The sequence below is a fragment of the Takifugu flavidus genome, chromosome 11, assembly GCF_003711565.1.
Source record: "Takifugu flavidus isolate HTHZ2018 chromosome 11, ASM371156v2, whole genome shotgun sequence".
Classification (NCBI taxonomy): Eukaryota; Metazoa; Chordata; class Actinopteri; order Tetraodontiformes; family Tetraodontidae; genus Takifugu; species Takifugu flavidus.
The window spans coordinates 4,102,284-4,126,214 of record NC_079530.1 but is presented as its reverse complement, the minus strand read 5'-3'; the positions used below and the strand labels follow the sequence as shown (position 1 = coordinate 4,126,214).

The following is a 23,931-nucleotide window of genomic DNA, read 5'->3' as shown; positions in this document are numbered from 1 at the left end:
TACTCTGATAATGGTACTCATTTTGTAAATCAAGTTGTTAAAAAGATCAGTGTTATGTTTCATATTGACTTAAAACACCATCGCTCCTATTATCCTCAGAGCACAGGCTTAGTTGAAAGAACTAATGACACTATTAAAAACAGACTGAAGAAATGCATGGAAGAGACGGGGAAACCGTGGACACAATGTGTTGATTTGGCTAAGCTCTATATAAACATTACAAGCACTGCAGGCCTAACTCCTTATGAGATCTTATTTGGAAGACCGTACAGGCTTCCTCAGTCCAAAAACTACTGGGAGACAAATGATGAGTCTAATCTAGCTGATTATATGAGAAAAATGTTAGAAGAACAAAAGCAAGGTCGTGAAACTGAGACGCCCTCTGTCTCCCGACAGAAAATCCAACCGGTGGAGCCAGGCGATTGGGTCCTCGTGAGAAGCGTAAAAAAGAAACACTGGTATTCATCTAAGTGGGAAGGACCTTACCAAGTTCTTTTGTCTACACCTAGTGCTGCTAAAATAGCTGAAAGATCAACCTGGGTACACCTCACTCATTGCAAGTAGGTCATTTCTGTTGAAAACTCCGACCGGGAAGGTGATGCAAAGTCTGATAATATGGTGGACTTAGACGAATAGAGTCTGGGTAGACCCGAAAGTCAGTGAAGTTTTCAGAGCCGCCGACTTACTTAGGGAGGCTACTTCAACAGGTTATGGTCCATAAATAGTGTACCAATTTCATAAACATCACAAGGCCAGCAGCGGGTAGAATAAACAAAAGATAATACAAAAAAGAGAGAGAGAGAAATACAGAGGATTGGCTGATGCTGTAGTATGCTAGCCTCTGTGCTAACTGTAATCATAGTATTCCTGATAATCACAATAGCTATACAAAGTCTCCAACTCAGTTGAAACCGAATAAGTTCAAATGATTCCCAAGTGGCTACAGAATGCAATTAGATGTTGGGGAGTGTATTTTTTCTTCATATGCATGTTTTTATTTGTATGATACCTCTGGAAACCCCCAGGTCTAAGATTGAACGTTACCAAAATACGGCATGACAAGCGAAGTGCAAATAACAACCTAAAGGACCAATGTGGCAACAGCAGGTCAGCTCTTGTGCTGTATTTGACCTGTAAGCTTTTCATTCACCTGAAGCTCACCACCTCCATTATTTCAGCTTCACTTCTTTAACACCTCTTTAATAGCTTGTTCGTTCTGAAAGTAGTTTTGATACAATTTTCAATGCAAAACGAAAAACTGTTCTTACTGTAAAATGATGTATGTTTTTTGTCTGTTGGAAAGTTCATTTGTTGCACCCTGCTGTTCATGCATGCATTATAGTGTTCTGAAGTTGTGTCTGTTATTTATTTTATTTCTGGTGGTGTGGGGATGAGAGACTGTTTGATACATTGCCTATGAGAGCTACAGGACTATGTGCTTAAAAACACTTCTTATGCTAATTTCTGTGTTCCCTACGTCGGCTGATCAATTAGTCACTCACACGCATGGATTTATGCCTGAACAGTGACGTCGTAATAAAAGATTTGCATGGCAATCTGAAAGCGATCCTACATATATTGACGCCATCGGTGTGCCACGCAGTGTTCCAGATGAGTATAAATTAGTGGATCAAGTAGCTGCTGGTTTTGAATCTTCTATTTGTTGGTGGTGTACAATAAATAAGAACATAGACAGAATCAACTACATCCATTACAATATTCAACGTTTAGGAAATTGGACTCAGAGTGGTTTTGAGGCTGTTCATAGCGAACTGTCGGCTACTTCCCTTATGGCATTCCAGAACAGGATCGCAGTGGATATGTTGTTAGCTTAGAAAGGTGGTGTGTGTGTGTGCTGTGTTTGGAGATCAATGTTGCACCTTTATTCCTAACAACACTGCATTGGATGGGAGTCTCACACTGGCCATAGAAGGCCTTTGCACCCTGAACAGCAAAATGAAAGAGCACTCAGGAGCAAAGACTGCGATGTGGGACAAATGGATGAATGTGTTTGGGAAGTATAAGACATTGGTTACATCTATTCTAATTTCTGTAGCTGTTTTTGCTGCAATCCTTACCTTGTGTGGATGTTGTTGTATTCCCTGCCTGCGTTCTCTTATTAACCGCCTTATCACCACAGCTATCACTCCCATGGAAAACCGTATGGCTGAATTGTATCCCTTAATTTACAGACAAGAGCTGGATTTGACTATAGACTCTGAAGACTACGAGTGAATTGAACTCATTTTCCCGAGTGTACCGGTAAATGTATTTGTGTTCATAAACATGACTTTGAAAATCTACTGGAAGAGATTGTTAAATGACTATGAGAATTTGAATAAAGTACATCTTGAATTTGAAGCAAATATGTGATAAACAGGAGGGAATGTTAGATCCATTATATTAAAGTTATCTCTTATTTGCTTTTACCTTGTTATATTCTTTATTCTTGTTATATTGCTTCTCATTACTTAATGTTTCTTATTATTTGCTAATGCTTAATGTTCATGATGCTTGATGTGTCAACTCGAACTTCTCTGGTCAAGGGCGACAGAAATGCAGCTGCTGTGGAGAAGTGGCATTGACTGGAGATAGAGCTGCAGGGCATGACCCAGGAGGTGTCCTTTTAATCTGTCTGATATGGAAGAATGTGCTGTGTGCGAGCTAAGCTAATCAAATCAGTGAAGACCTATGTATAATCTCACCATTATGATTTACAGTCTTTTGCTTTGTATGGGACCTGCTATCTTGTGTTTTCCCCCTCCTTTTAGGCACATTTGAATTCTGTGTAACTAGGAACCTCCTAATTTCAATAAAAGAAGGATGGCGGGAGGTGTGCGTCAGAACGTGTTGGAGATCTGTAACAGCACATCTCCCCGTTCTCCTTGCAAGTAAAATTCAAAACTGTTGTCTTTGCCTCATTTGTTTTTCTCGTGTTTCAGGTCGTTTGAACCTAACAAAGACGCTATATAAATAAAGATTAATTGATTGAGATTGATTGACATCAGGTCCGTGGGTCAGTTGCCTCTCAGGGTCGCCACCCCCCAACCAGCACTTTTTAAATCTTAATTTCTTGTGGTGGGTTTGCACACAGCCACCAGAGCCCACTCGAGGAGGGCATTAGTCAGAGTGCAGACCAAAGCATGGTGCAAGCCCAAGACATCTTCTCACCCCACAGACAGCACCCCCACATCAGTAAATCATGGTGGTGGCAGTATCCTGCTGTGGTGATGGTTGGGAAGCTGGTCCAATATGAGGTGGCTGTTCTTACTATGGGGATGTTCTTGAGCAAAACTGTTTGTGTCGGCCAGTGATCTGATTCTGGGAGGAAGGTCCACTTTCCAGCAGCACAGGCACCCTCATCTTACTGCTAAAACAACACTCCATGGATCCAGTGCTGGAATGACCTATCAGGGAGTTCAGTCTAGTTTAGAGTCACTGGCCAGACTTGAGGATTTCTGTAAACCTGTGGAAGCACACACAATTTTATTCAGATTCGGATTCAGATTCAGATTCAGATTCAGATCCTTTATTGTCCCACACGGGGAAATTTACAGTGCAACAACAGCAAAAGCACGCAGGGAAAAATAAGATAAAATCAAATAGAACAGGATTTGGGATATACAAAGAGGATGTATATTTACAATAATCCAGATAAATGGATACTCGGCCTCTGTATACCTGTACATAGTACAGAGGGTGAATACAATATACATATCAGAATATATAATATTCAGATTGTGCTAGCGGGTGTTATGTTTATTGTGCAGCCTGACAGCAGCCGGCAGGAAAGATCTGTGATACCTCTCCTTCACACAGCGAGGGTGGAGCAGCCGCTCACTGAATGAGCTGCCCAGTGCTGTCAGGGTGTCCTGTAGGGGGTGGGACGTGTTGTTCAACATGGATGACAGCTTAGCCATCATCCTTCCGTTTCCCACCACCTCCACCGTGTCCAGGGGACATCCCAGGACAGATCTGGCCCTCCTCACCAGTCTGTCCATCCTCTTCCTGTCCCTGTCCGTGATGCTGCTGGACCAGCAGACAATCCCGTAGAAGATGGCTGATCCCACCACAGAGTCATAGAAAGTCCTCAGGAGTGGTCCCTGCACTCCAAAAGACCTCAGCCTCCTGAGCAGGAACAGTCTGCTATTGCCCTTCTTGACAAGGGCGTCTGTGTTGTGTGACCAGTCCAGGTTATTGTTTAGGTGAACACCCAGGTACTTGTAGGACTCCACCACGTCAACATCCGTTCCCAGGATGTTCACTGGTGCAGGCGGGGGGTTGTTGCGCCTGCGGAAATCCACCACCAGCTCCTTGGTTTTGCCAGCGTTGATCTGGAGGTTGTTCCGCAGGCTCCAGTCCACAAAGTCCTGAATAAGTTCTCTGTACTCCGTATCGCCCCCATCAGTGATGAGGCCGACAGCAGCGGAGTCATCAGAGAACTTCTGGAGGTGACATGAAGATGTGCTGTATGAGAAGTCCGCGGTGTAGAGGGTGAACAGGAAAGGAGCCAGAACTGTTCCCTCCGGGACACCAGTGCTGCAGAGAAGCCGATCTGACTCGGAGCCCTTCACCCTCACAAACTGTGGTCTTTGTGTGAGGTAGTCCAGAATCCATGTTGTGAGGTGGTGATCCACCCCAGCTACCTGCAGCTTGTCCCCCAGCAGCCTTGGCTGGATGGTGTTGAATGCACTGGAGAAATCAAATAACATGATCCTCACAGTGCTTCCAACCTTCTCCAGGTGAGTGAGGGAGGTGTGGAGGAGGTAGATGACGGCATCATCCACCCCGATGCTCGGCTGGTAGGCGAACTGCAACGGGTCCATGAAGGAGCTCACCAGTGGGCGCAGGTGATCGAGGATGAGTCTCTCCAGCGTCTTCATCAGATGAGACGTCAGAGCTACAGGCCTGTAGCTGTTGAGCTCCTTGGGGTGCGGTGTCTTCGGCACTGGGACGATGCAGGATGTCTTCCACAGCTGTGGCACTCTCCCCAGCTTCAGGCTCAGGTTGAACGTGTGACTGAAGATCCCACACAGCTGGTCTGCGCAGGACTTCAGGAGCCTATAGCTGATGCCCTCGGGACCTGTCGCTTTCCTGGCCCTGTTCTTCTTCAGGGCCTTCCTCACCTGGTGTGGTGTGAGGGACAGGCTGGAGCAGGGAGGTGTTGGTGGGGGGTACGGGCATGGGCCAGGGTGTGAAGTGTCAGGAATGTATGGGCTGAAGTTCATGAGAGAGGGGGAGGGGGGACAGGAGGAACAATGGATTGCGGGCACAGACAGTGGCGGGGGTAGCAGCAGAGGAGACTGGGCTGGGGGAGGGGTGGGTACCTGATCAAATCTATTGAAAAACAAGTTCAGGTCGTTAGCCCACCCCTGGTCACCCACAGGTTGGGACTTCTGCTCCTTGAAGCCCGAGATGGTCTTCAGTCCCTTCCATACGCCACAGATGTTGTTCTGTTGCAGCTGGTTTTCCATCTTCCTCCTGTAGTTGTCTTTCTCCTGTCTGATCTTCCTCCTCAGTTCCCTCTGCACAGTCTTCAGCTCTTCCTTGTCTCCAGACACAAAAGCCCTCTTCTTCTCCTTCAGGAGGGCCTTTATGTCTGGGGTGTGTATGTTATGTTATGTTTTTTCTGTTAAGAGAAAACATTTATTTTTGTTTTGAGAAATTATGAGCAGTTATGATATGGTCCCCCAGTGTGGACAAATCATGAGAGGTGTTCTGGTAGCAGGGGGAGGTCGAAGGACGCCTTCAGAGCACTGCCATAGTACCCTTGAGCAAGGTGCCAAACCCCCAAATAGGGCCCTGGATTGGGCTGGTAACTGGCTGCCTTCACCCATATGCAGCTTTGCATATCCACCCCCTCCCTGACACTACAAAAGGGATAAAGTGGTTAAGAAAAAATAAATATTCAGACTGTCAAAGAGATCTAGTTCTGGTTCTGGATCTGAGTAATTTTGGATAGGGTGGAGTAGGACTTAAGGACTAATGTTGTGGGTGACATATTTCACCTTCTGCCTTGTCACCTGCAAAGAGATCTTGTTGGAAATCAATGTCATTAACTGAGACCATTAAAGGCACCAGTATTCATTTATTATAAGTTTTTCATTCTTTTCCTTGTCTCAGTTGGACTGTGAGCAGCCATTAGACAGGTGAAAGAACAGTCAGCACATTTATGAAAATTTCTAGGCCAACATGGAGACGACAATCCAATACGAGTGAGCGAGCTGTACGTTCATGTCAGTTATAAAACAACACCAACAGGCTAAAATGTTCTGCTACAGTTGAGGAAAAAAGCCAAACAAGGCTCAGCGGGTCTTCTATGTGGCGTCTGGGAAATGCAGTTCTGTCCCTACCCTGTGTGGTTTTAATTTCAGTCATATTAACATAACCTCCCGTTGATTACCGAGAATTACAACAAAAAAAAGCATAGAAGCAGCAACAGCATCACACAATGAGTCTATCAGACTTTTTTCATGAAACTATTCAATTTCTCATCTTTGCCTCCTCTCCATTGTTTTGAGACCAAAGATGTCGCCTCCTAGTGGCCGGATCTCGGACCCGACATGACCATTCCCATAATGCCCCGCGGTATGTCTTATTGACCAATGACGCCGTTTGTTTGGTTATTCCTCTTATTTTATTGGCTGAGCTAAATTCAAAAATAGTTTAAACTATTTCTCCATTGCACGCGCCAGATACAGTTCGGCGTGAAGACTCTCAACACTTTAGCCGACTTTTCATTGGAATAATAACGGATCGTTTTCAGAGAAGGTGACAAAAGTGCGAAAGTCGGTAAATTAACGCCGGTTAGCGTCTGTCTTGCTTTAGCAGACCGCTTTTCTTCGTCTTTTTTTAGTTTGTTTTTCTTTATTCCACAGCGATTTTCGCAGAGGAAAATATCTCTGCAGCCATGGCTTCACAAAACCCCAACGGAACAAAACGGGAGGAGAAGGGGAGGAACATCCAGGTGGTTGTCAGGTGCAGGTAAGTCCAGAAGCGTCTAGTGAATTGGAAGATCACCAGGTGTGAAGGCTGGTCACCCCTGAGCTGGTGACAGAGCCAGGGTGTAAACCCAGTCTTGCTGAAAGGCACCCCACGCAATCCTGTTAATGGAGAGTGGTTGGAGATGGTTTGTAGTTTCCAATAAATCGATACAAAATAACTGGTTTAATAATCTTCAGGATTATTTTAGGTGACCTGTTTACATTGTTATACATTTTTTCTTTGGAGAAACATAGAATCAAATAATTTGTAGAAGGAGCTAACTTCTAAACAGTTGTTTTCTCTCTTACATGGAGTCAAAGGTAGTTGATCTATAATCAAAAATGCAAACTGCCACTCTGGATTACTTCGGTCATGGGTTTAACTCAAATCAGATGAGATGTTTCTGCTTCGGGTTTCAGGCCTTTTAACACCGCTGATCGCAAGTCTTCCTACGGTGTGATTGACTGTGACACCAACAGGAGAGAGTTGATTGTAAAGACAGGAGGGGTCAACGACAAGGCGTCACGGAAGACTTACACCTTTGACATGGTGGGCACCAAATCAACACGTTTTCATTGTATCGCACAAGGGTCAAACATTGATGTTTCAATTAGCCATAGAAAAATCCCAACTGATTCAGTGGGGAAGGGAACAAAAGGTTTGAACAGATTTCTGTTTTTGTGGTGACGGCCAGGCCTCATATATCATATATAGGCCGTATATACTACTATAACTTGGGTGGTTGGTTCTGCAGGTTTTTGGTCCTGCTGCCAAACAGATTGATGTGTACCGGAGTGTTGTCTGTCCTATCCTGGATGAAGTCATTATGGGATACAACTGTACTGTTTTTGCGTGAGTTCAACTGCTGTTATGATTCTTAGAAAATAACATTTTCATTTTTAACTCCTATTTTTGATCCTGAAGAGTAACATTGCCCTTTTTTATTTTTTTTTTTTATAAATGTACTGCAGTTACGGTCAGACAGGAACTGGAAAGACATTCACAATGGAGGGAGAGCGAAGTCCCAATGAACAGTTCACCTGGGACGAGGTGGGTTGTTTGGGTTTCAGCTGTCACTGCAGGGTAAAAAAGGTCTTGTTTGGTGATTTTTTTTTTTTTTTATTATTATTATTTTTTCTCTCTCTTCCAGGACCCTCTGGCTGGAATCATACCAAGAACGCTGCACCAGATCTTTGAGAAGCTCTCTAAAAACGGCACCGAGTTCTCAGTCAAAGTATCACTGTTGGAGATTTACAATGAGGAGCTATTTGACCTTCTCAGCCCCAGTGATGATGTCAGCGAGCGGCTTCAGCTCTTTGATGACCCCAGAAACAAGGTAAGCATGGGTCCAAAGAGTGTAATGGCCTCTGTTTGGGTTGCCTTGTGTTTTATTCTCCTAGATGATTTTTGTAACCTGTAGAAGTTACATTAATCTTCCTCTAGGTATTACCATGTGACTCTTCAGGTGTGTTCTCTTGGCAGCGAAGCGTGGTTGTGAAAGGTCTAGAGGAGGTGACGGTTCATAATAAAGATGAAGTGTATCAGATCTTAGAGAGAGGAGCAGCCAAGAGGAAAACCGCCTCCACCCTCATGAATGCCTACTCCAGGTGGAAGGATGCATCAGAAACCGCACATGTTGCTCACCAATGATTTCCTGTAACATGTTAAATTTTGTGTGCAGTCGCTCCCACTCGGTCTTCTCTGTCACTATCCACATGAAGGAGATCACTCTGGAGGGAGAAGAGCTTGTGAAGATTGGAAAACTCAATCTGGTAATGAAACTTCCAAGAAAAACCACTGGGTGTTATTGGGACATGCAGCTGTTCACACTTATTTCCTCACATTTACGTTCTCAATAACCATCAAAGCAGCTCACATATTTGGTACTACATTTCAACTCCGTTTGCAGATAGTAAATCATTTTGTTCCTTCCCTCCAGGTGGATCTCGCTGGAAGTGAGAACATCGGGCGTTCAGGTGCGGTAGACAAGCGTGCTCGTGAAGCAGGAAACATCAACCAATCATTGCTCACATTGGGGCGAGTCATCACTGCTTTGGTGGAGAAGAGGCCTCACATTCCCTACAGGTGCAGTCATCTTCATCCATGCACATGACACCTTCATCAGACACATCTGTCTATGCTGTCTTGTGGTGTTCCTTCAGTCAGAATACACATTTTTATCTCTTTTCCTTTCATGAATTGACAAAAGTGACTTTTATTGATCTGCAATTAAATGACTTCAGATGATTTAAAAAAAGACGTGGATATTTCTTGAAAAAATACGGAATATTTGATGGGCTTTTCACATGAGTGGTCTTGTTTTAAATATTTTGGTTTTTATCTTCTAGAGAGTCTAAGCTGACCAGAATACTGCAGGACTCACTTGGAGGTCGAACAAAAACATCAATCATTGCCACCGTGTCGCCGTCCTCCTCTAACCTTGAAGTCTGTCCATTTTTTTTCCCCAAGCCTAAAAAAATAACATTTTACAGCCCTTTCAAGTTTATGTGTTGAGAAAATATGTTTTGATGTTTGGGTATCTGCAGGAGACTCTGAGCACGCTGGAATATGCCAGCAGAGCCAAGAACATCATGAACAAACCTGAGGTCAACCAGAAACTAACCAAGAGGACCCTCATCAAGGTGGCCAAGGCAGCCTTGTCTCATGTGCTGCCATCAAACCTAAACTCAACTAAACGTGTACCTTCTTGCAGGAATACACTGAGGAGATAGAGCGTCTGAAGCGAGATCTTGCTGCCACTCGAGACAAAAATGGAGTTTATCTGTCTACAGAAAACTACGAGTATGTAAAGACTGTTTCTGATCAGTGCTCTGGCAGTTGACTTGACCTGACTGCCGCATGTGTTTCAGGACGATGATCAGTCAGATCACCTCCCATGAGGAGCATGTAGCCGAGCTGACGGACAGGATCGCCTTGATGGAGGAGGAACTAAGGCGGGTAAGAGTTGACTCCGTTTGGCCAGAGAGGGACATTTTTGCACGTTTAACAAAGTGGACAGAACGCTTGAAATCTGGTAAATGCACAGTTGGCTGTTTCTGTGATTACATGTGTGTTATTCAGGTGATGGAGCTTTTCACAGACAACAAAACCCAACTAGATCAGTGCAGTCTGGATCTGACTGAGAAGCAGCAGAGGTGAGAGCTTTTTGTTAATGAATAAATTTTATTATAAAGTAACTGTGTAAATGTAGAATGTTGTTGAAAATATAAACAACCCGGTCTTGCATGTCAAAACAAGACAGTGAAGCATTAATCTGAACCTGTGGGTCCAGATAAGGAATTGATGCACTTCCCAATTTCAGGTTGGAAGAGACGAAGCAGAATCTTGAGCAGACGAAAGAGAAGCTGTGTCAGGAGGAGTTCATCTGCTCGGAGCTTGAGTCAGCTCAGGAGCACCTGTACATTACTGCAGGACAAGTACAGTACCTACAGCATTGGTAGCAACATCAACAGTTTTAGTGTTTATTTGATGTTTGTTCTGATTTTCTCTTTCCAGCTTCTGAGTGCTGCAGACACCAGCACCACAGATGTGTCGCGTCTTCATGACAAGCTGGACAGGAAGAAAAAGGTTACCTTTTCAAAAGAAAAGCCTGCAATTGGCTGAATATTTCCTGATGGGTTGCTGCCAGCATGCCTTGAGTTCATGCTTTAATTTTGCCCTCTTTAAGTGAGCTAAACATTCCAAACAAAAAAAGGTATGTTTAGCAAAATAGTAACCTATAGTTACCGATGGTGTGGAAAATCGGAGATTCTCAACTGCACGCTAGTAAATAATTCCAGAACCATCTGCAAAATCTACAGGTTTCTTTTAAATCAAACTATATTTCAGCAGTAAAGCATTAAAATAAGTTTGAATTATTCAAACAGAAATTGAAAAGAGTGAGCCATGGGTGAGTGAGGTGTGTTTGGGCATCTGCAGGTGGAGCAGCACAACAGTTATGTCCAGCACAGCTTCATTCAGCGCATGGCTGGAGCCTTCAGCAGCATGCAGCACTGTATTCAGCAGCAGGAGGCTCAACATCGCAGCAATCTGAGCAACTACTCCAAGGCTGTTGGTAAGGCCTCGTTGAAGCTCTGCAGCATTGATGATGGGACGACCTTTTGGCTTTAACTGATTTTCCAAACAGATGGTCTTCTCGTTACAAATGAGGCGGCGCTACAGGGAGCGATGTCCACCGTTGAGTCGTTTGTGGGTGGAGTCGGTCGACTGCTGGCTCAGAATGTCAGTCAATGTAAAGAGAAAATTGAGCATCAGCAGCTGCTGTGTCTGCAGGACAAAGAGAGGATTGTTCAGATGCTGGTGAGGAAATCAGTGTGTTTTAAAAATCGCTGTTGGTCAAACTCTGGACTATGGGTCAGACCCTTTCTAAGTTAACTGCCTGGTTATTTGGAGGTCATTTTCCTCACAGCATTGCTCTTGTTCTGTAGGACGAGCACTGGCAGGATATGGAAGAGGTCCTGGTTGAAGGCACATTAATGGGTCTGTCAGCCATCCAAGACTTGAGCACCAGTCTGAGAGCTATTGCCCAAACACAACGAGTGCTTGCCCAAAAAGTTGGTCCAAATCTGTGTCCTGTCACAATCCTGATGTGTCCAGACGAAAATATTTTATAGTGGTCCAATCTTTGCCAATAGGTGGAGGCCATGAATGCGACGGGCGTCTTATTGGGCAGCCTGGTTCACAATCTGGCTCGGCTGCGTGAGGAGTCTGTGCTAGGCCTCAAGTCACTGCAGGCTGAACACGACAGGTTGGAGGAAGAGATCAGAAATACCCAGGAGAGACACCAGATGGTAACTGACTCCTAAATTTCAGGTTTACTTTGAATTTTTGCCTGTCTAGTTTTTAAAGGGAACCTAACGATGAAGTGAATTAAGCTAAGGCTTGGCGGTACACCAGTTTCATGACTCATATCTATGTATTTTCAAAGATTAGAGAGAATATCATCACACCAGTTTTAATATTTATTATTGATGTCCTGCACTCTGCTGCTTTCTGATTGGGCAGCATTTTTTGCTCAGGGCCTTGGCACTGTATAGTATGTGCCAACTACAAAACAGGCTGTGTTAACAAAGGCTAACAAAAACCGTAGCCTGCTAAATTGAAACAAGGGCTCGATGGTCCAGTCGAAGCAGACATCTTACTTATGAAAAAAGGAAGCTTGATGTTTTTAAATGGCAAGGACCAGTGGTTATTTGCATTTTTGCACAAAAAATAAAAACCCTTGAAAGCTTTTCATTTGCTTAGTTACTAAATAAGTGTTTATGACATGTGTGACATGGAGCCAAAACTGACTATTCAACACAAAATAATACTGGTATATATTGCTACTCGTAATGACTTAAGACCAAACCATGTGACGTTTCTCTATGTTGCATAAATGCAGAAGCTAACCTTTGCAACATGCAAATGCAGCTTGTGTACCTGGTGCGGATATTTCATGGTGCCCGGTGTTTTCTTTCACTAGGGTATGAAGCGCACCATCCAAAGCCTGCAGGACCAGCTTAACCTGCTGACCACAGAGGTCCAGACTGACTTCTTTAATCTGCAGTCTGTATCCACATCGATGCAGAAACCTTTCCAGAGTTTGCAGGAGAATATCAGCAAGTGAGTCAGCCTCACAAGTGTCCTTCGGTATATGGCTTGCTGGTCCTAACCCATAAGCCTCTACTTGCAGTGGCTGTATATTGGTTGAGAATCAAATGTCGGCCCAGGCAGCTCTCCTCTCCTCGACCACCTCCTCTCTGGCCTCCTCTCTCCATTTGGCGACTGATGAAAGTCTGCAGAACCTGGAGAAATTAACGGGCCGCTGCTCGCACCTTCATAATTCTGTGTCAGGTACCTGGTGTCTCATTATCCACAGTTGGTTCAGGACACAGATTTGGTGATTGTTTGAATTTTGTACCCCAGGCCTGGTTGAACAAGGCCTCCAGTGGAGTTCCAGGTCCAGGGAGCAGGTGGCAGCTCAAGTCCAGGGTCAACTATCCTTCATGGAGATACAGTCGTCTGACACTCAGACCCTCCAACAGGTATCTTTTTCCTTGATTTAGACTCCTGCCTAACCACAAGTACCTTTAGTTTATCTGGCGAGAAAATAACTTTTGTGGATTTTTTTTTTCTCGTCACAGTTTGTATTTCATTAAATTTAAGACTTCTAATTTTTGTAGAATTTTATTTTAATCTGCAGACAAGTTTCAGATTTTTTTTAAGCAGTTCATCACTAAAGAAAATGTTCCTCTTTGCTTTCTGATTTGACTTTTTACTCTACAGATGTTGAAATTGTGTCTGAACTGGTTTGTTCTAGAACATGGAGATGTTCTGCAAGGACCAGGTGAGAGCAGTTGGAAGGGAAATGTCAGGACACCAAGTGGTGGTGAAGCATGCTGTGGCAGCAGTGCAGGACCACCTCTCTCAGGACCAATCCCTCATGGATCAACAGCGGAATGAGCTCCTACTTCAGGTACAGCTCAATCAGCAGCTGGTCCAGGACTTTCTGATGGAGGAGCTGCAGCAGGATGTTCCTACAGGTATGAAGGTCATGTGATTCTTCACCTCTGGTCTCTGGACTTTCGGTCACTTGGGTCTGTCGATGGCTTCAGGTACTACCCCACAGCGTCGGGAATTGGTCTATCCCAGAGAACTGATAAAACTGCAGAGCCGCTATGAGCTGTTGGAGACCCTGCGGAAGCAGCAGGAGGCGCTACATTCCGCTCTGCAGGAGGATGAGGACATGCAGGATACTCTGGAGGATGAGCTGAGCACCTGTAACGAAAGCTTGGCCACAGAACCGTCCTTTGTTGACGAGAATCTCGTCTTTAACGAGAGCAAACGCCTCCCCTTCTTCAAAGTGAGTGACAAAAGCATTCCATCTGTTTGCCTGACGGCTCATATTGTGTTAATGTTGTTTCATTTGGATTCTTCACACTCCTGAATGAATGATAAACTTTTACTGGCTATTAATTAAATTCATCTTGGATTTTGATTAATTTCTTTAGTTTTACTATTTTAAGTGTACAGCTTCTGGATCTCAAGCTGACAAAATCTGGTCCTAGATTTAAAGCAGATTTCAGCTTTCTCATGTTAATTTTCTTCTTGGCAAAAGAAAGGTGGGAAGGAGTCCAAGATCCCTGCCAAGTCAAAGGTGACGGAGACTGAAGCTGGAGGGACGCCTCAGAAGTCCCGCCTCCCTCTGCGCTGCCAGAACTAACCAGCATAGTCTTGTTCAACCTTTTCATCATTTTAATTTTATCTAAATGTTTGGATGGCTCATGTACTTGTGTCTCAGTATTTACATTGGCTGTAAAATTAGACAATAAAGAAGACATAAAGACATTTATACTTGCTTTATATTTTCTGCGCCTCAGCTGATGATTTGAGAATAAAACCTCCTTTTAAGGAAATCCAAAATAAGGAACTGAAATGCAGTGAAGCAATATCAAGAACAGAAGTCTTGTTAATCTGATCCTTTGGACACCCTTCAGATTGTTTCTTTCACCAAAGTAATTTCCCGGTCCATCACTGTTGACCCCTCCCCTTTGCTAGGAAAGTGGAGGGGGTCCCCCTGGACAAGCTTACTCATGGCATGGGACTAGCAACCAGCCACACCTGTGGTCCACACATGCATGTCTTTGGACAGTGGATAGTAGCCATCATACCCATGAGGGGTTTGAAAACCCCTGTCTGTTGATCCCTGTAAAACTCAGTTGTAACTACAACAGTACAATTTATAATAATAATAATAATAAATAGGTTTTAAAAATGAGTATTTTGTCAGTGGCTGCACGAGAACCATTTAATATTTTACATATTCCCAGAGCACACGACCACAACAGCTTCAGTGTTCCAACAAGATTCGGGCGGGGGTCGGAAGTCAAAAAGGGTACGAGGACTTTACATCTACACGTTAAATATATCCAGCACCCAGTGAAGACTTCAGTTTTGGACTTAATCTGTTTCAGAATTAAGGTTTAATGAAGAAAATGCGTGCAGATGATACTAGAGATGCTAATATTAATTTCTGTGCTTAATACTAAATTGTCGGAATGTTTCATCACTTCAGATCCAATTGCTGAGTCCTGGCTGTTCAGCAAGCGCCTGATCCTTGACTTAATTTATGTTCGTAAGGACGCACCTATCTGTAAGATTATTTTTACATTAAAAATAATTATTTCTGAGTTACAGAAAAAGTTTTATCATTATGTTGTGTTTATCATTATGTTGTGTTCACACAACTGCCGGATTTATCAGGCAGTTGTGTGAACACCTCTTTTCAAAAGGGAAACGAAACAACTACGGACCAACTTCGGGGCGTGGGCCTGTCATTGGCCGTGTCAGCCCGATCTTCTGTGGTTTGGGCCCGGCCGTGATCAATGGTCGGTGTCGTGAAAAAGTCCAGATGTTTGCGGGGCAACCGGTGCTGCCATTGTTGTTGCTGGCAGCTGTCAGCTACGCAGCAGAACAGACGGTGTTTTGCCCGGTTGGCGATACGATAACGTTGAGTCTGGTTCTTCCCATGTCTGAGAGAATCAGCAGAATTCTGTGGAAATACGACAGAGATATGGTGGCAGACTGGACCCACGGACACTTTCTATCTTATGGAAGGTTTAAAGACCGTACGACGGTGGACAATACAACCGGGCTTTTGGAAATTAGAAGCGGAATGACAGAAGATTCTGGGAGGTACGAAGTGGAAGTCAACAACAGGCTCCATGACCTGGTCTACGAGGTGAAGGTGATCAAAAGAGTCCCCAAACCCATCGTATGGATCCAGCCGCTGAAATGTGGCCCCAGCTCTCTTCAGTGTACTTTGAGCTGCGACGGCTCTACCGAAGGGGCCGAACCCATCACCTACAGCTGGGCGTCGGGGAGGGGAGACTGGACGCAGTCGGCAAAACTGTTTCCAATAACTAACAATACGGCGAACGTTGCAACGTTCTCATGTCGGATGGAGAACCCCATCAGCCACCAAGAGAGCGGCCCGAAAGCTAACCCGTTCTTTCCGGAAGACAAATCGCAGCCCATCATTACCACCATCATAGCGTGTGTGATTATTGTGGTTGCCATAGTTATAATTGGGTTGTTGGTCTGGTATAGAAATCGAATCAGTACTTGTTTTGTCAGACGTGCCCACCACCAGCAGAAAATAACACCGTGTCGGTGGGACTTGAATGTGTTTAGGGAGCCTGGTATTACTTTTATCGGCAGTAAAACGAAGGAAAATGCTTCAATTAACCCGCCCTTATACTCAGCTGTTAACACACGCACTGTGCGTTTGGTCACTATTTTCTTGACGGACTAGGGGTCACAGGGAGGGTGCTGGAGTACATCACAGCTACACATGGGCGAAGGCAGGGTCCATCCCCGAATGAGTGACAAGCTCAGGGCCCAATGTGAACATGTGGATGTTCGGTTTCTCGTGCAAGGGTACGTCGGCGATGCTCTGAAACTGTTAATATTTCTACTAGTTAATGTGATATGAATCAAATCATCTGCTGCGGTGCGAAGAGTATCATAAAAGAATCAAATTCAAGATTGTTAAACTGGACACTGTTATTGTCATCTGACTCGCGTCATATTCTTCGGCTGTTTTTTGTTATTGAAGCGCTTTGTTACTCTATATATTGTTTTTAGATATTGACTGGATCTTGGTTTTGTAAAATTAAACTCTTCAACGTGCCAAACTACCAGTTTTAAATTTTCTTGTATATGATAAACCCGGAAGTAAACGCGGATTGTTCTCTTATCTCTGCCGGTGATGCTAACTGGACAGCAATCAAGTCGCGTTCGACTCTTCCGGGATGGATGTAGAAGAAGCTTTTCGGACCGTTGGCGAGTTTGGACCATACCAGAAGCAAGCGGTTGCCATTATTGTGTTGACTCAGGTCGGTTTATTTGTAAGTTTTACCTTGGCTTCCTAGTCAGAGGGCACGCGTGCGTTAACACGGCAGCTAACGAAGAAGAATGTCGCTACGTGGCGTGTAGCCCACGAATTACAACTAAAATATTAAAAATACTGATATATGTAAGAACGCCTTTGGGTGGCAGGAAAGACGCTGCAGAGTGCACAAGGGTGTTGTGTAATTGTTGTATATATGGGACATTTCCATGTTATCGTTTAAATCACTTAACTCAGTCGTGTTTATTTGCAGTCTGTGCAAATACTGAATCTCACTCCGGTTACCTGCACTCGCTCGTAGACACATGCGTGCACGCATAGGGTTAGGCCGTTAGGGTGTATACACAAACCTATACAAAACAATGCTATACAAAACCAAGGAGCCAGTGGCGTAAGGAGTGCAATAATATAGAATTAGATGTACTGAATTAAGTCCATGTGAGAAAGTATGTGCGGCAACAGAGAAAGAAGAGATAAGTAAAATATATACGGAATAACACTGATTTTACAGCAGGACAATGTTGAAAAGATTTAGGTGTTGATGAGAGTGACGGATTGTGCTGGTGTGTAGTGTGACTTGTAGCGCTCCCCACAGTGCCTCCTGGGCGCAGCCGTTACTATCCTAGGAGCTCCAGCGCAAAAAGTGAAATCATTCGGGAACCGTAGGTCGCACCGAAACGTGCGCGCGGCGAATTTTACTGCAGGGATCAAGACCGTGCAACGGCGCCCGAGCAATCCCCCCAAAACCTCCACTGCCTCCATTCTGTCACCCAACAGGAAGTGGCTTTTTTTAATTGGGTGTGCCTCCTACACATGACTGTACGATCTACGGTTCCCGAATTGTAGTTTTGGGTACCGGCCAGAGGGTGTGGCATACCCTCACAATTTCTGCGGAATTGTCTAGTAACTAAAACATCACGCAATCATCACAGAAGTGTCGCATCTGCTCATTGTTTTTACACACACACACACACACACATATATATATATATATATATATATATATATATATATATATATATATATATATATATATATATATATATATATATAGATATATATATATATATATATATACATACAGTATATATATATATACATATATCAGGGCACATATACATATATATACAAAACCATATATATATATATATATATATATATATATATATACATATATATATATATACACTGTATACTGTGTGTGTATATATATATATATATATATATATACACTGTATACTGTGTATATATATATATATATACAGTATATATTAGATTTACGCCTCTACTCAGCTCTGTTAGGAGGCTGACTTCTCTCCCTGTTGCCATGATTTTTGCCTCTAGCCTTCTCCATGGGGCCATTTGCTCCTTATGGCTATTCATGCTCTTCATCTTATAGCCAAGCATCTGTAGGATTACTGTTGCCGCTGCATACATCAGCTGATTGGTCTCAGTGATGGTAGTGGTAGGGATGGTTGACAGCGCCGTGTTCAAGTCTTCCAGTAGAGATTCGTCTGGTACTTTATATATATATATATATATATATATATATATATATATATATATATATATATATATAATATCCACAGCTCTCGTTAGTAAATCTGAATTTAAGAACCGTCTCATTTAAAAACTTGGTTAGGAAATCGAGTCCCCCCCAATAAAAATTTTACAAGCTGCTGATGCAGCTTTGAGCTGGATAAAACATAAGATGATTGTTTGATTTACAAATTTCTGACTGATTTTGGGCTTAAGGCTGTTAACACACACAATGATTAATTATCAGAAGTTAACATGTTATCTGCGATGGAGCCTTAAATGAGCCAGCAAACTAAGTAACTGACATTTAACAAAGTGTTGCTGATATTTTTCAACACTGCAAAAAAATTCCACCTTGTTCAACACTTTCAGCTCATTGATGTACATGGACACACTAAATTAAGTCACATGTCAAATTAAACATACAAACAAATTTTCATTGATCTCTGCAAAAATTCAGTAGAAATAATATGAAGAACCAGTAGACTGCTGGCAAATGCCAACATTTGGACTCTAAAACAATGTCAATGAAACTGTAATTTGCACCATGGAGAATTTAAAAATCCAAAGGTTCAGATTAGCCAATCGTGGCTGCTTGTGTTGGGATGTGTTTTCTAGGTCTACATGGCCTTCCAGTCTATGCTGATCGTTCTGATTGGATCCACACCTGAGTACCATGTGGAGCAGCAGCAGGTCCCATCCAGCTCACAGGAGCTGGTCCAGAGGGTCGTGTTCACAGAGGACTTCGACTCCATTGTGACTGAGGTGAGCTGTTGGCAATCGTCATGTTACCGCTTGCTGTGTGAGATCCCATTGGTTACATCTGTCTGTCTGCTCCTCAGTGGTTCCTTGTCAAGCAGCAGGCTTACAAGGTGAATCTGGCTGGTTCACTCTTCTTTGCTGGGCTTCTGGTTGGGAACATCGTCTTTGGGCCGCTCTCTGACAAGATTGGCAGGAGACCGGTCTACCTGTCAGGTGAGAGCTGGTGAATGTCCTGGTGTCTCAGAAAGAGTGCAGGATGCATTGAAATTAATGACTAATTGCAGAAATATCTGTTGAATTCTAAAAGTTGTTGTAAACCTTCTGGTTAATCGAGTCTCCGTCCTTCAGGGCTGTTTCTGGAGGTGGTTTTTGGATATGTGACCGCCTTCGCACCCAGCTATGAGGTGTTTGCCGCCTCTCGTCTGCTGGTTGGGCTGATGAACGGAGGTATAAGTGTGGTCTGTTTTGTCCTCGTGCAGGAGTACGTTGGTAAATCCTACTGGGCCATGACGGGTACGAATCTCTCTCTCTCTCTATCTATCTATCTATCTATATCTATATCTATATCTATCGATCTATCGATCTATCGATCTATCGATCTATAGATAGATAGATAGATAGATAGATAGATAGATAGATAGATAGATATAATAAATCCAAAGTCAGTTTTCTTTCTTTTGTGAGGTGGGTGGGATCTGATCTTCTCTGCAGGGACACTGACCAGTTTGTGTTTTGCCATTGGCATCGCTCTGTTTGCTGCTTTGGGCTACTTGATCCGACCGTGGAGGAATCTGACCACCGCAGCCAACTCTTTTGGTGTCCTGTTCTTCTTGTTGTCTGTGTAAGTACCAGTTGTATGAAATTTTGTTTAGACTGGACAGCAACAGTGTGAGCTGTTTGACCATTCTGTTGACTGTGCCCTGATGTCTGCTAACCTCTTGTATTTCTGTGTTTGCTTCCCAAATAGTTGCCAAAACTGCACTTTATGCTAGGCTAATATGCTAACATATTTATTTAGTTTAAACTCGGTTCCTCTGGTCACTCTAGAACTCTGCCTGAGTCTCCCCGTTGGCTGTACTGTCAGGGTCAGACAGACCGAGCTGAGCAGGTAGATTGGATCACCTATTTTTATGGACATCTCAAGAATAGCTCCATGAGTTCTTTCTTATTTGTGAGTAACACTGAGTTCCTTATAGGTCCTGCGTCACATGGCAATGAGGAATGGAAACACTGTCACAAACTTAATGCTGCAGCGTGTAGTTGCTGCTAAAGTCTCGAGTCCTACAAAGAGACAAACGGGACTCCTGCAGCTGGTGGTCCATCCGGTCCTCCGGATCAGAACAGTGGTGCTCATGTATGTGTGGTGAGTCTGTTGAGCACCATTAGAGAAGAAGAAGCCAGGGTTTCATCCTAATCAGAATCCACATGTTCAGCAAATGGATGAGAACTCTTTCACATTAAAGATATGATTTTGATATGAGATACAGACAGAAAGCTCTACCTTACAGGTCTGCATTCTCTCTTTTACACAAAGAAGCAGTTTCCGGAGAATTTTCACGGTTAAGCATCTTGCTCTTAGACATGTCTTATGCCAGGTTCTGGGATGGAACGACACATTTCCAGTGATGCACTTTAGCTTGACAAGCCGTTTCCTGTGGCAGGTACTCCTGCAGTTTGGTGTACTACGGTCTTACTCTGGGAGCTGGCGACTCTTCTGGGAGCCGCTACATGAATGTGGCCATGTATGGTTTGGTGGAGGTCCCTGCATACCCTCTCTGCATGTACTTCATCAACAAACACTGGTGAGAGCCCACTTCACGCTTCTGGAAGACAATTTTACAGCCATTTGTGTCAGATGGTCAAACAACAAGATTGTTCCGAACGACAAGAAAGGGTTTTGTGTGAAATGGAGAAATGTGACTCAAACCTTCTCTTTGTCTGTCACACAGGGCTGGAAGGAGGAAGAGCATGTCAAGTTTTCTGTGTCTGTCTGGTTCTGCCTGCTTCTGTACAGTTCTGATCCCCGATAACACAGGTGACACAAACACCCACACACATGTTTATTCAGGTTTTTGTCTCTAAACTAATCTACCTTCACAGACATATTGCCACTGATACAGTTGATCAGAGCATCCAGGTCCAGAGACTAGAGCAGGTCACTGGGGAATAAACTGGTTCAGATCAGTAGGCTATTCATAGTGTTCCACAAGGTTCTGGACCTGGACCAGTCCCGTTCTTTTTGTAAATGCTTACCTGAGGAAACATTGTTGAGCAGCAGGAGAACACATTCACAGCTATGATGATGACACTCAGAAATGTTTATCTAAGAAACCAGACGAACCAGAACAGTCAGTCAAATTTCAGGATGGTCTCAATCCTCCTCCTGCTTCAGACCAAACTCATCAGTAACAGATCAGCTGATTTTCATCATGAATGTTGGAATGACCTTTGACCTGTCCCGGACCTTTAACCCTCATATAAAAGGTCTGCAGGGGCAACTTTTTGAGAAACTTTTTGATCACTTAACATTCAAAAGAGCAGTTCAGAATAACTCTGGATGATGCTGAGAAGCTGCTCCAGCATTTGTTTCTCCAGGCTGGACTGTTGTGATTCATTGTTATCAAGAGGTCGAAAGAATTCTGTCGGAACCTTGAAGATGTTGATCCAAGATGCTGCAGCTAGAATAGTGGTGCTAAACGTCTTGGTTCTGACAGTTCCAATGGGGGTGATGGTTCTGATCAGTGCTTCTGACTCTGTAGGTTCTGTGCTCAGCGTAACCTTACTGGCTCTACTGGGAAAGCTGATGGTCAGCGCTGCTTTCAACATTGCCTACATTTACACCTCTGAGCTGTACCCCACCGTGATCAGGTGACCTGACCGCAAGGGGGCATCTTCTGAAGGTCATGTGAACATGATTTTTCCAACTTTAATATGTTTTTAGGAACGCTGGTTTAGGAGTTTGTTCAATGTCGTGCAGAGTAGGAGGAATCATGGCTCCATTCGTTTCTTCTATGGTAATATTATTTGATACAGAAAATCGATTCTCATGTTTATTTTGGTTTTTGTCACTAATCTATACATTTTTCTGTAGGAAATATGCAACAACTTGGTTTGAATGTATCAAATAGAAAGATGTCATTTTTAAACGTGATTAGTTCTGATCAAGTCAGGACAATTTGTAATATTGGTAAATATCAATTATATATAGAAGTTTCTGGTACAGAAGTTAAACCAAGGATTCATCAGAGATGAATGTTTCCCACCTCACCCTTATCTTCTTGTGTGTCCCAGCGGGTCCTCCATTCCTCTGTCCCCTTCACTGTCTTCTCTCTGAGTGGTCTCTCTGCTGGATGTCTCAGCCTTATGCTGCCTGAAACCCTAAGTGGTCCCGCAGCAGAAACTCTGGACGAGCTCACCGGCCCGACAGGCAGCCGAGTTCTGGAAAACAAGGTCAGGCAGCTGTGCTGATACCAGTCCCAGTACCTGATCTGAAGTGGATCTGGTACTGGATTCTTCTGTGGTGCTATCACAGAAATCAGCATCTTAACTTTTTATTCATGTAATTCTGATGAAAAAGTATTAAACTTTTGTTTGGACAACTGGGACTTCCAGATGTGGCGCTTGAGGGATGTGTGTGCAGTGTTGTGACCTCAGTATGTCAGCACAGCTCAGCTTTATTTGTAGATCGTAGACGTACTCGTGACTGGTGTGTACTGCTGCACTGATGTTTGATATCATCATGAAAAACTTGGTTGTTTATTTTTGTTCTTTCAGGCTCTGCTGTACGAACATGACAAATAAACACAACACTGGTGTCCTCTTCATCCTCCTCATCTTCATCGCGGGTTGGAGGGGCATTACAGATGAAAAGGAGGCTATTTTTGGAAACATCCTCCTGCCTTTCACTGAAATCAGGTGACAACAGACCAGCATGGAGGTGGAGATAAAACGAAACTGGAGCAGATTAGCATTAACTCATTCCATCATCATTTCAGCTACAGAAGCTTTCTGCTCCTTCAGAACACTGAATGGACCAACACACTCAAGGCTGTTACACACTCCACAACAAGCAGGAAATGTGTTATTGCTCCCAGGACCAGAGGCAGTTGTTCTCTACTGTTCTCTGCAAACTCTGGTGTGATCGATCCTAAGTGTTGGGTGGGCGTGGTTAGAATGGCAATCATGATGACTTTCCAACTGGTGCTGAGGTTCAACCAATTCAGTCAGTCAAGTTTTATTTAAGTCTGCACTTTAAAAAGAAATCCAAGAAGGTATTCAAAGCGATGTGTAGACGATGAATAAAATCAGTGAAAGTTCAGAAAATGCTGCAGGAACAATAAAATAAGTAAGATTAAAAGGAACAATAAAAATAAGATATAGATCATGTTTAGATTTTTTTTTTTTTTTAAAATACAGAATACTAGTCAGTTAAAAGCTAATTTAAATAGATGTGTCTTCTGTTTGGGTTTGAAAAGGCCAGAATCTGTGGTTGTGCAGTATCAGAGGGTAACTTGTTCCAAAAGTGGAGTGTCTATAAGACATTGGCCAAAGGACTGCAGAACACTGCTTTGATGGAGTATGGTTAAAAAATCTCTGCTAACTAGACAGCAGCCAGACCGTTAATGGCCCTAAAAACAAACACGAGTTTAAAAGGATCGAGTGTGACCAATATACAGAGCACTGCAGTCATCTATCTATCTATCTATCTATCTATCTATCTATCTCTATCTATC

The 23,931-nt window shown here is 43.5% G+C and overlaps 3 protein-coding genes across 9 annotated transcripts; all 3 read left to right on the top strand.

Moving 5' to 3' along the window:
* The first annotated feature begins 6,656 nt into the window (after positions 1-6,656).
* On the top strand, positions 6,657-14,334 carry kif11 (kinesin family member 11). 6 transcript variants are annotated; one of them, XM_057047665.1, is made up of 26 exons: positions 6,657-6,771; positions 6,879-6,984; positions 7,404-7,533; positions 7,739-7,836; positions 7,956-8,034; positions 8,135-8,320; positions 8,467-8,591; positions 8,666-8,756; positions 8,924-9,069; positions 9,333-9,429; positions 9,531-9,626; positions 9,698-9,786; positions 9,855-9,942; positions 10,066-10,139; positions 10,307-10,421; positions 10,501-10,572; positions 10,924-11,059; positions 11,132-11,304; positions 11,433-11,558; positions 11,640-11,795; positions 12,470-12,609; positions 12,680-12,840; positions 12,913-13,031; positions 13,307-13,529; positions 13,602-13,849; positions 14,105-14,334. In XM_057047665.1, exons 2-26 carry the CDS (start codon positions 6,911-6,913, stop codon positions 14,207-14,209), a joined length of 3,147 nt encoding a protein of 1,048 aa, XP_056903645.1. In that variant the 5' UTR covers positions 6,657-6,771; positions 6,879-6,910; the 3' UTR covers positions 14,210-14,334. The 6 variants fall into 6 exon arrangements, with proteins under 6 accessions (XP_056903645.1, XP_056903646.1, XP_056903641.1 ...); XM_057047666.1 differs by having other exon boundaries at positions 8,428-8,591; positions 14,109-14,334; XM_057047661.1 differs by having other exon boundaries at positions 8,428-8,591.
* Positions 14,335-15,273: 939 nt separating this feature from the next.
* On the top strand, positions 15,274-16,685 carry LOC130533961 (SLAM family member 9-like). The gene has a single exon (XM_057047807.1). The coding sequence runs from the start codon at positions 15,398-15,400 to the stop codon at positions 16,298-16,300; it is 903 nt and encodes a 300-aa protein (XP_056903787.1). The 5' UTR covers positions 15,274-15,397; the 3' UTR covers positions 16,301-16,685.
* Positions 16,686-16,744: 59 nt separating this feature from the next.
* Positions 16,745-23,599, top strand: slc22a15 (solute carrier family 22 member 15). Of its 2 annotated transcripts, XR_008952744.1 has the most exons (14): positions 16,745-16,883; positions 19,055-19,201; positions 19,279-19,411; positions 19,547-19,711; positions 19,910-20,039; positions 20,246-20,306; positions 20,395-20,561; positions 20,860-21,000; positions 21,148-21,233; positions 21,958-22,066; positions 22,140-22,212; positions 22,490-22,648; positions 22,973-23,113; positions 23,194-23,599. XR_008952744.1 is itself a non-coding variant. In XM_057047797.1 (13 exons), the coding sequence occupies exons 1-13, from the start codon at positions 16,800-16,802 to the stop codon at positions 22,997-22,999; spliced, it is 1,482 nt and encodes a 493-aa protein (XP_056903777.1). In that variant the 5' UTR covers positions 16,745-16,799; the 3' UTR covers positions 23,000-23,599. The 2 variants fall into 2 exon arrangements, 1 of the variants encoding a protein (XP_056903777.1); XM_057047797.1 differs by having other exon boundaries at positions 22,973-23,599.
* Positions 23,600-23,931: the final 332 nt, after the last annotated feature.

Bases quoted from the DNA above. Each gene is read 5' to 3' on its own strand.
- slc22a15 (XM_057047797.1), top strand. From the start codon at position 16,800: ATGGATGTAGAAGAAGCTTTTCGGACCGTTGGCGAGTTTGGACCATAC. The intron at 16,884-19,054 runs GTCGGTTTATTT...TGTGTTTTCTAG, and splicing joins CCATTATTGTGTTGACTCAG to GTCTACATGGCCTTCCAGTC. The intron at 22,213-22,489 runs GTAATATTATTT...TGTGTGTCCCAG, and splicing joins CTCCATTCGTTTCTTCTATG to CGGGTCCTCCATTCCTCTGT.
- kif11 (XM_057047661.1), top strand. From the start codon at position 6,911: ATGGCTTCACAAAACCCCAACGGAACAAAACGGGAGGAGAAGGGGAGG. The intron at 8,035-8,134 runs GTGGGTTGTTTG...TCTCTCTTCCAG, and splicing joins AACAGTTCACCTGGGACGAG to GACCCTCTGGCTGGAATCAT. The intron at 9,787-9,854 runs GTATGTAAAGAC...CATGTGTTTCAG, and splicing joins CTGTCTACAGAAAACTACGA to GACGATGATCAGTCAGATCA.
- LOC130533961 (XM_057047807.1), top strand. From the start codon at position 15,398: ATGTTTGCGGGGCAACCGGTGCTGCCATTGTTGTTGCTGGCAGCTGTC.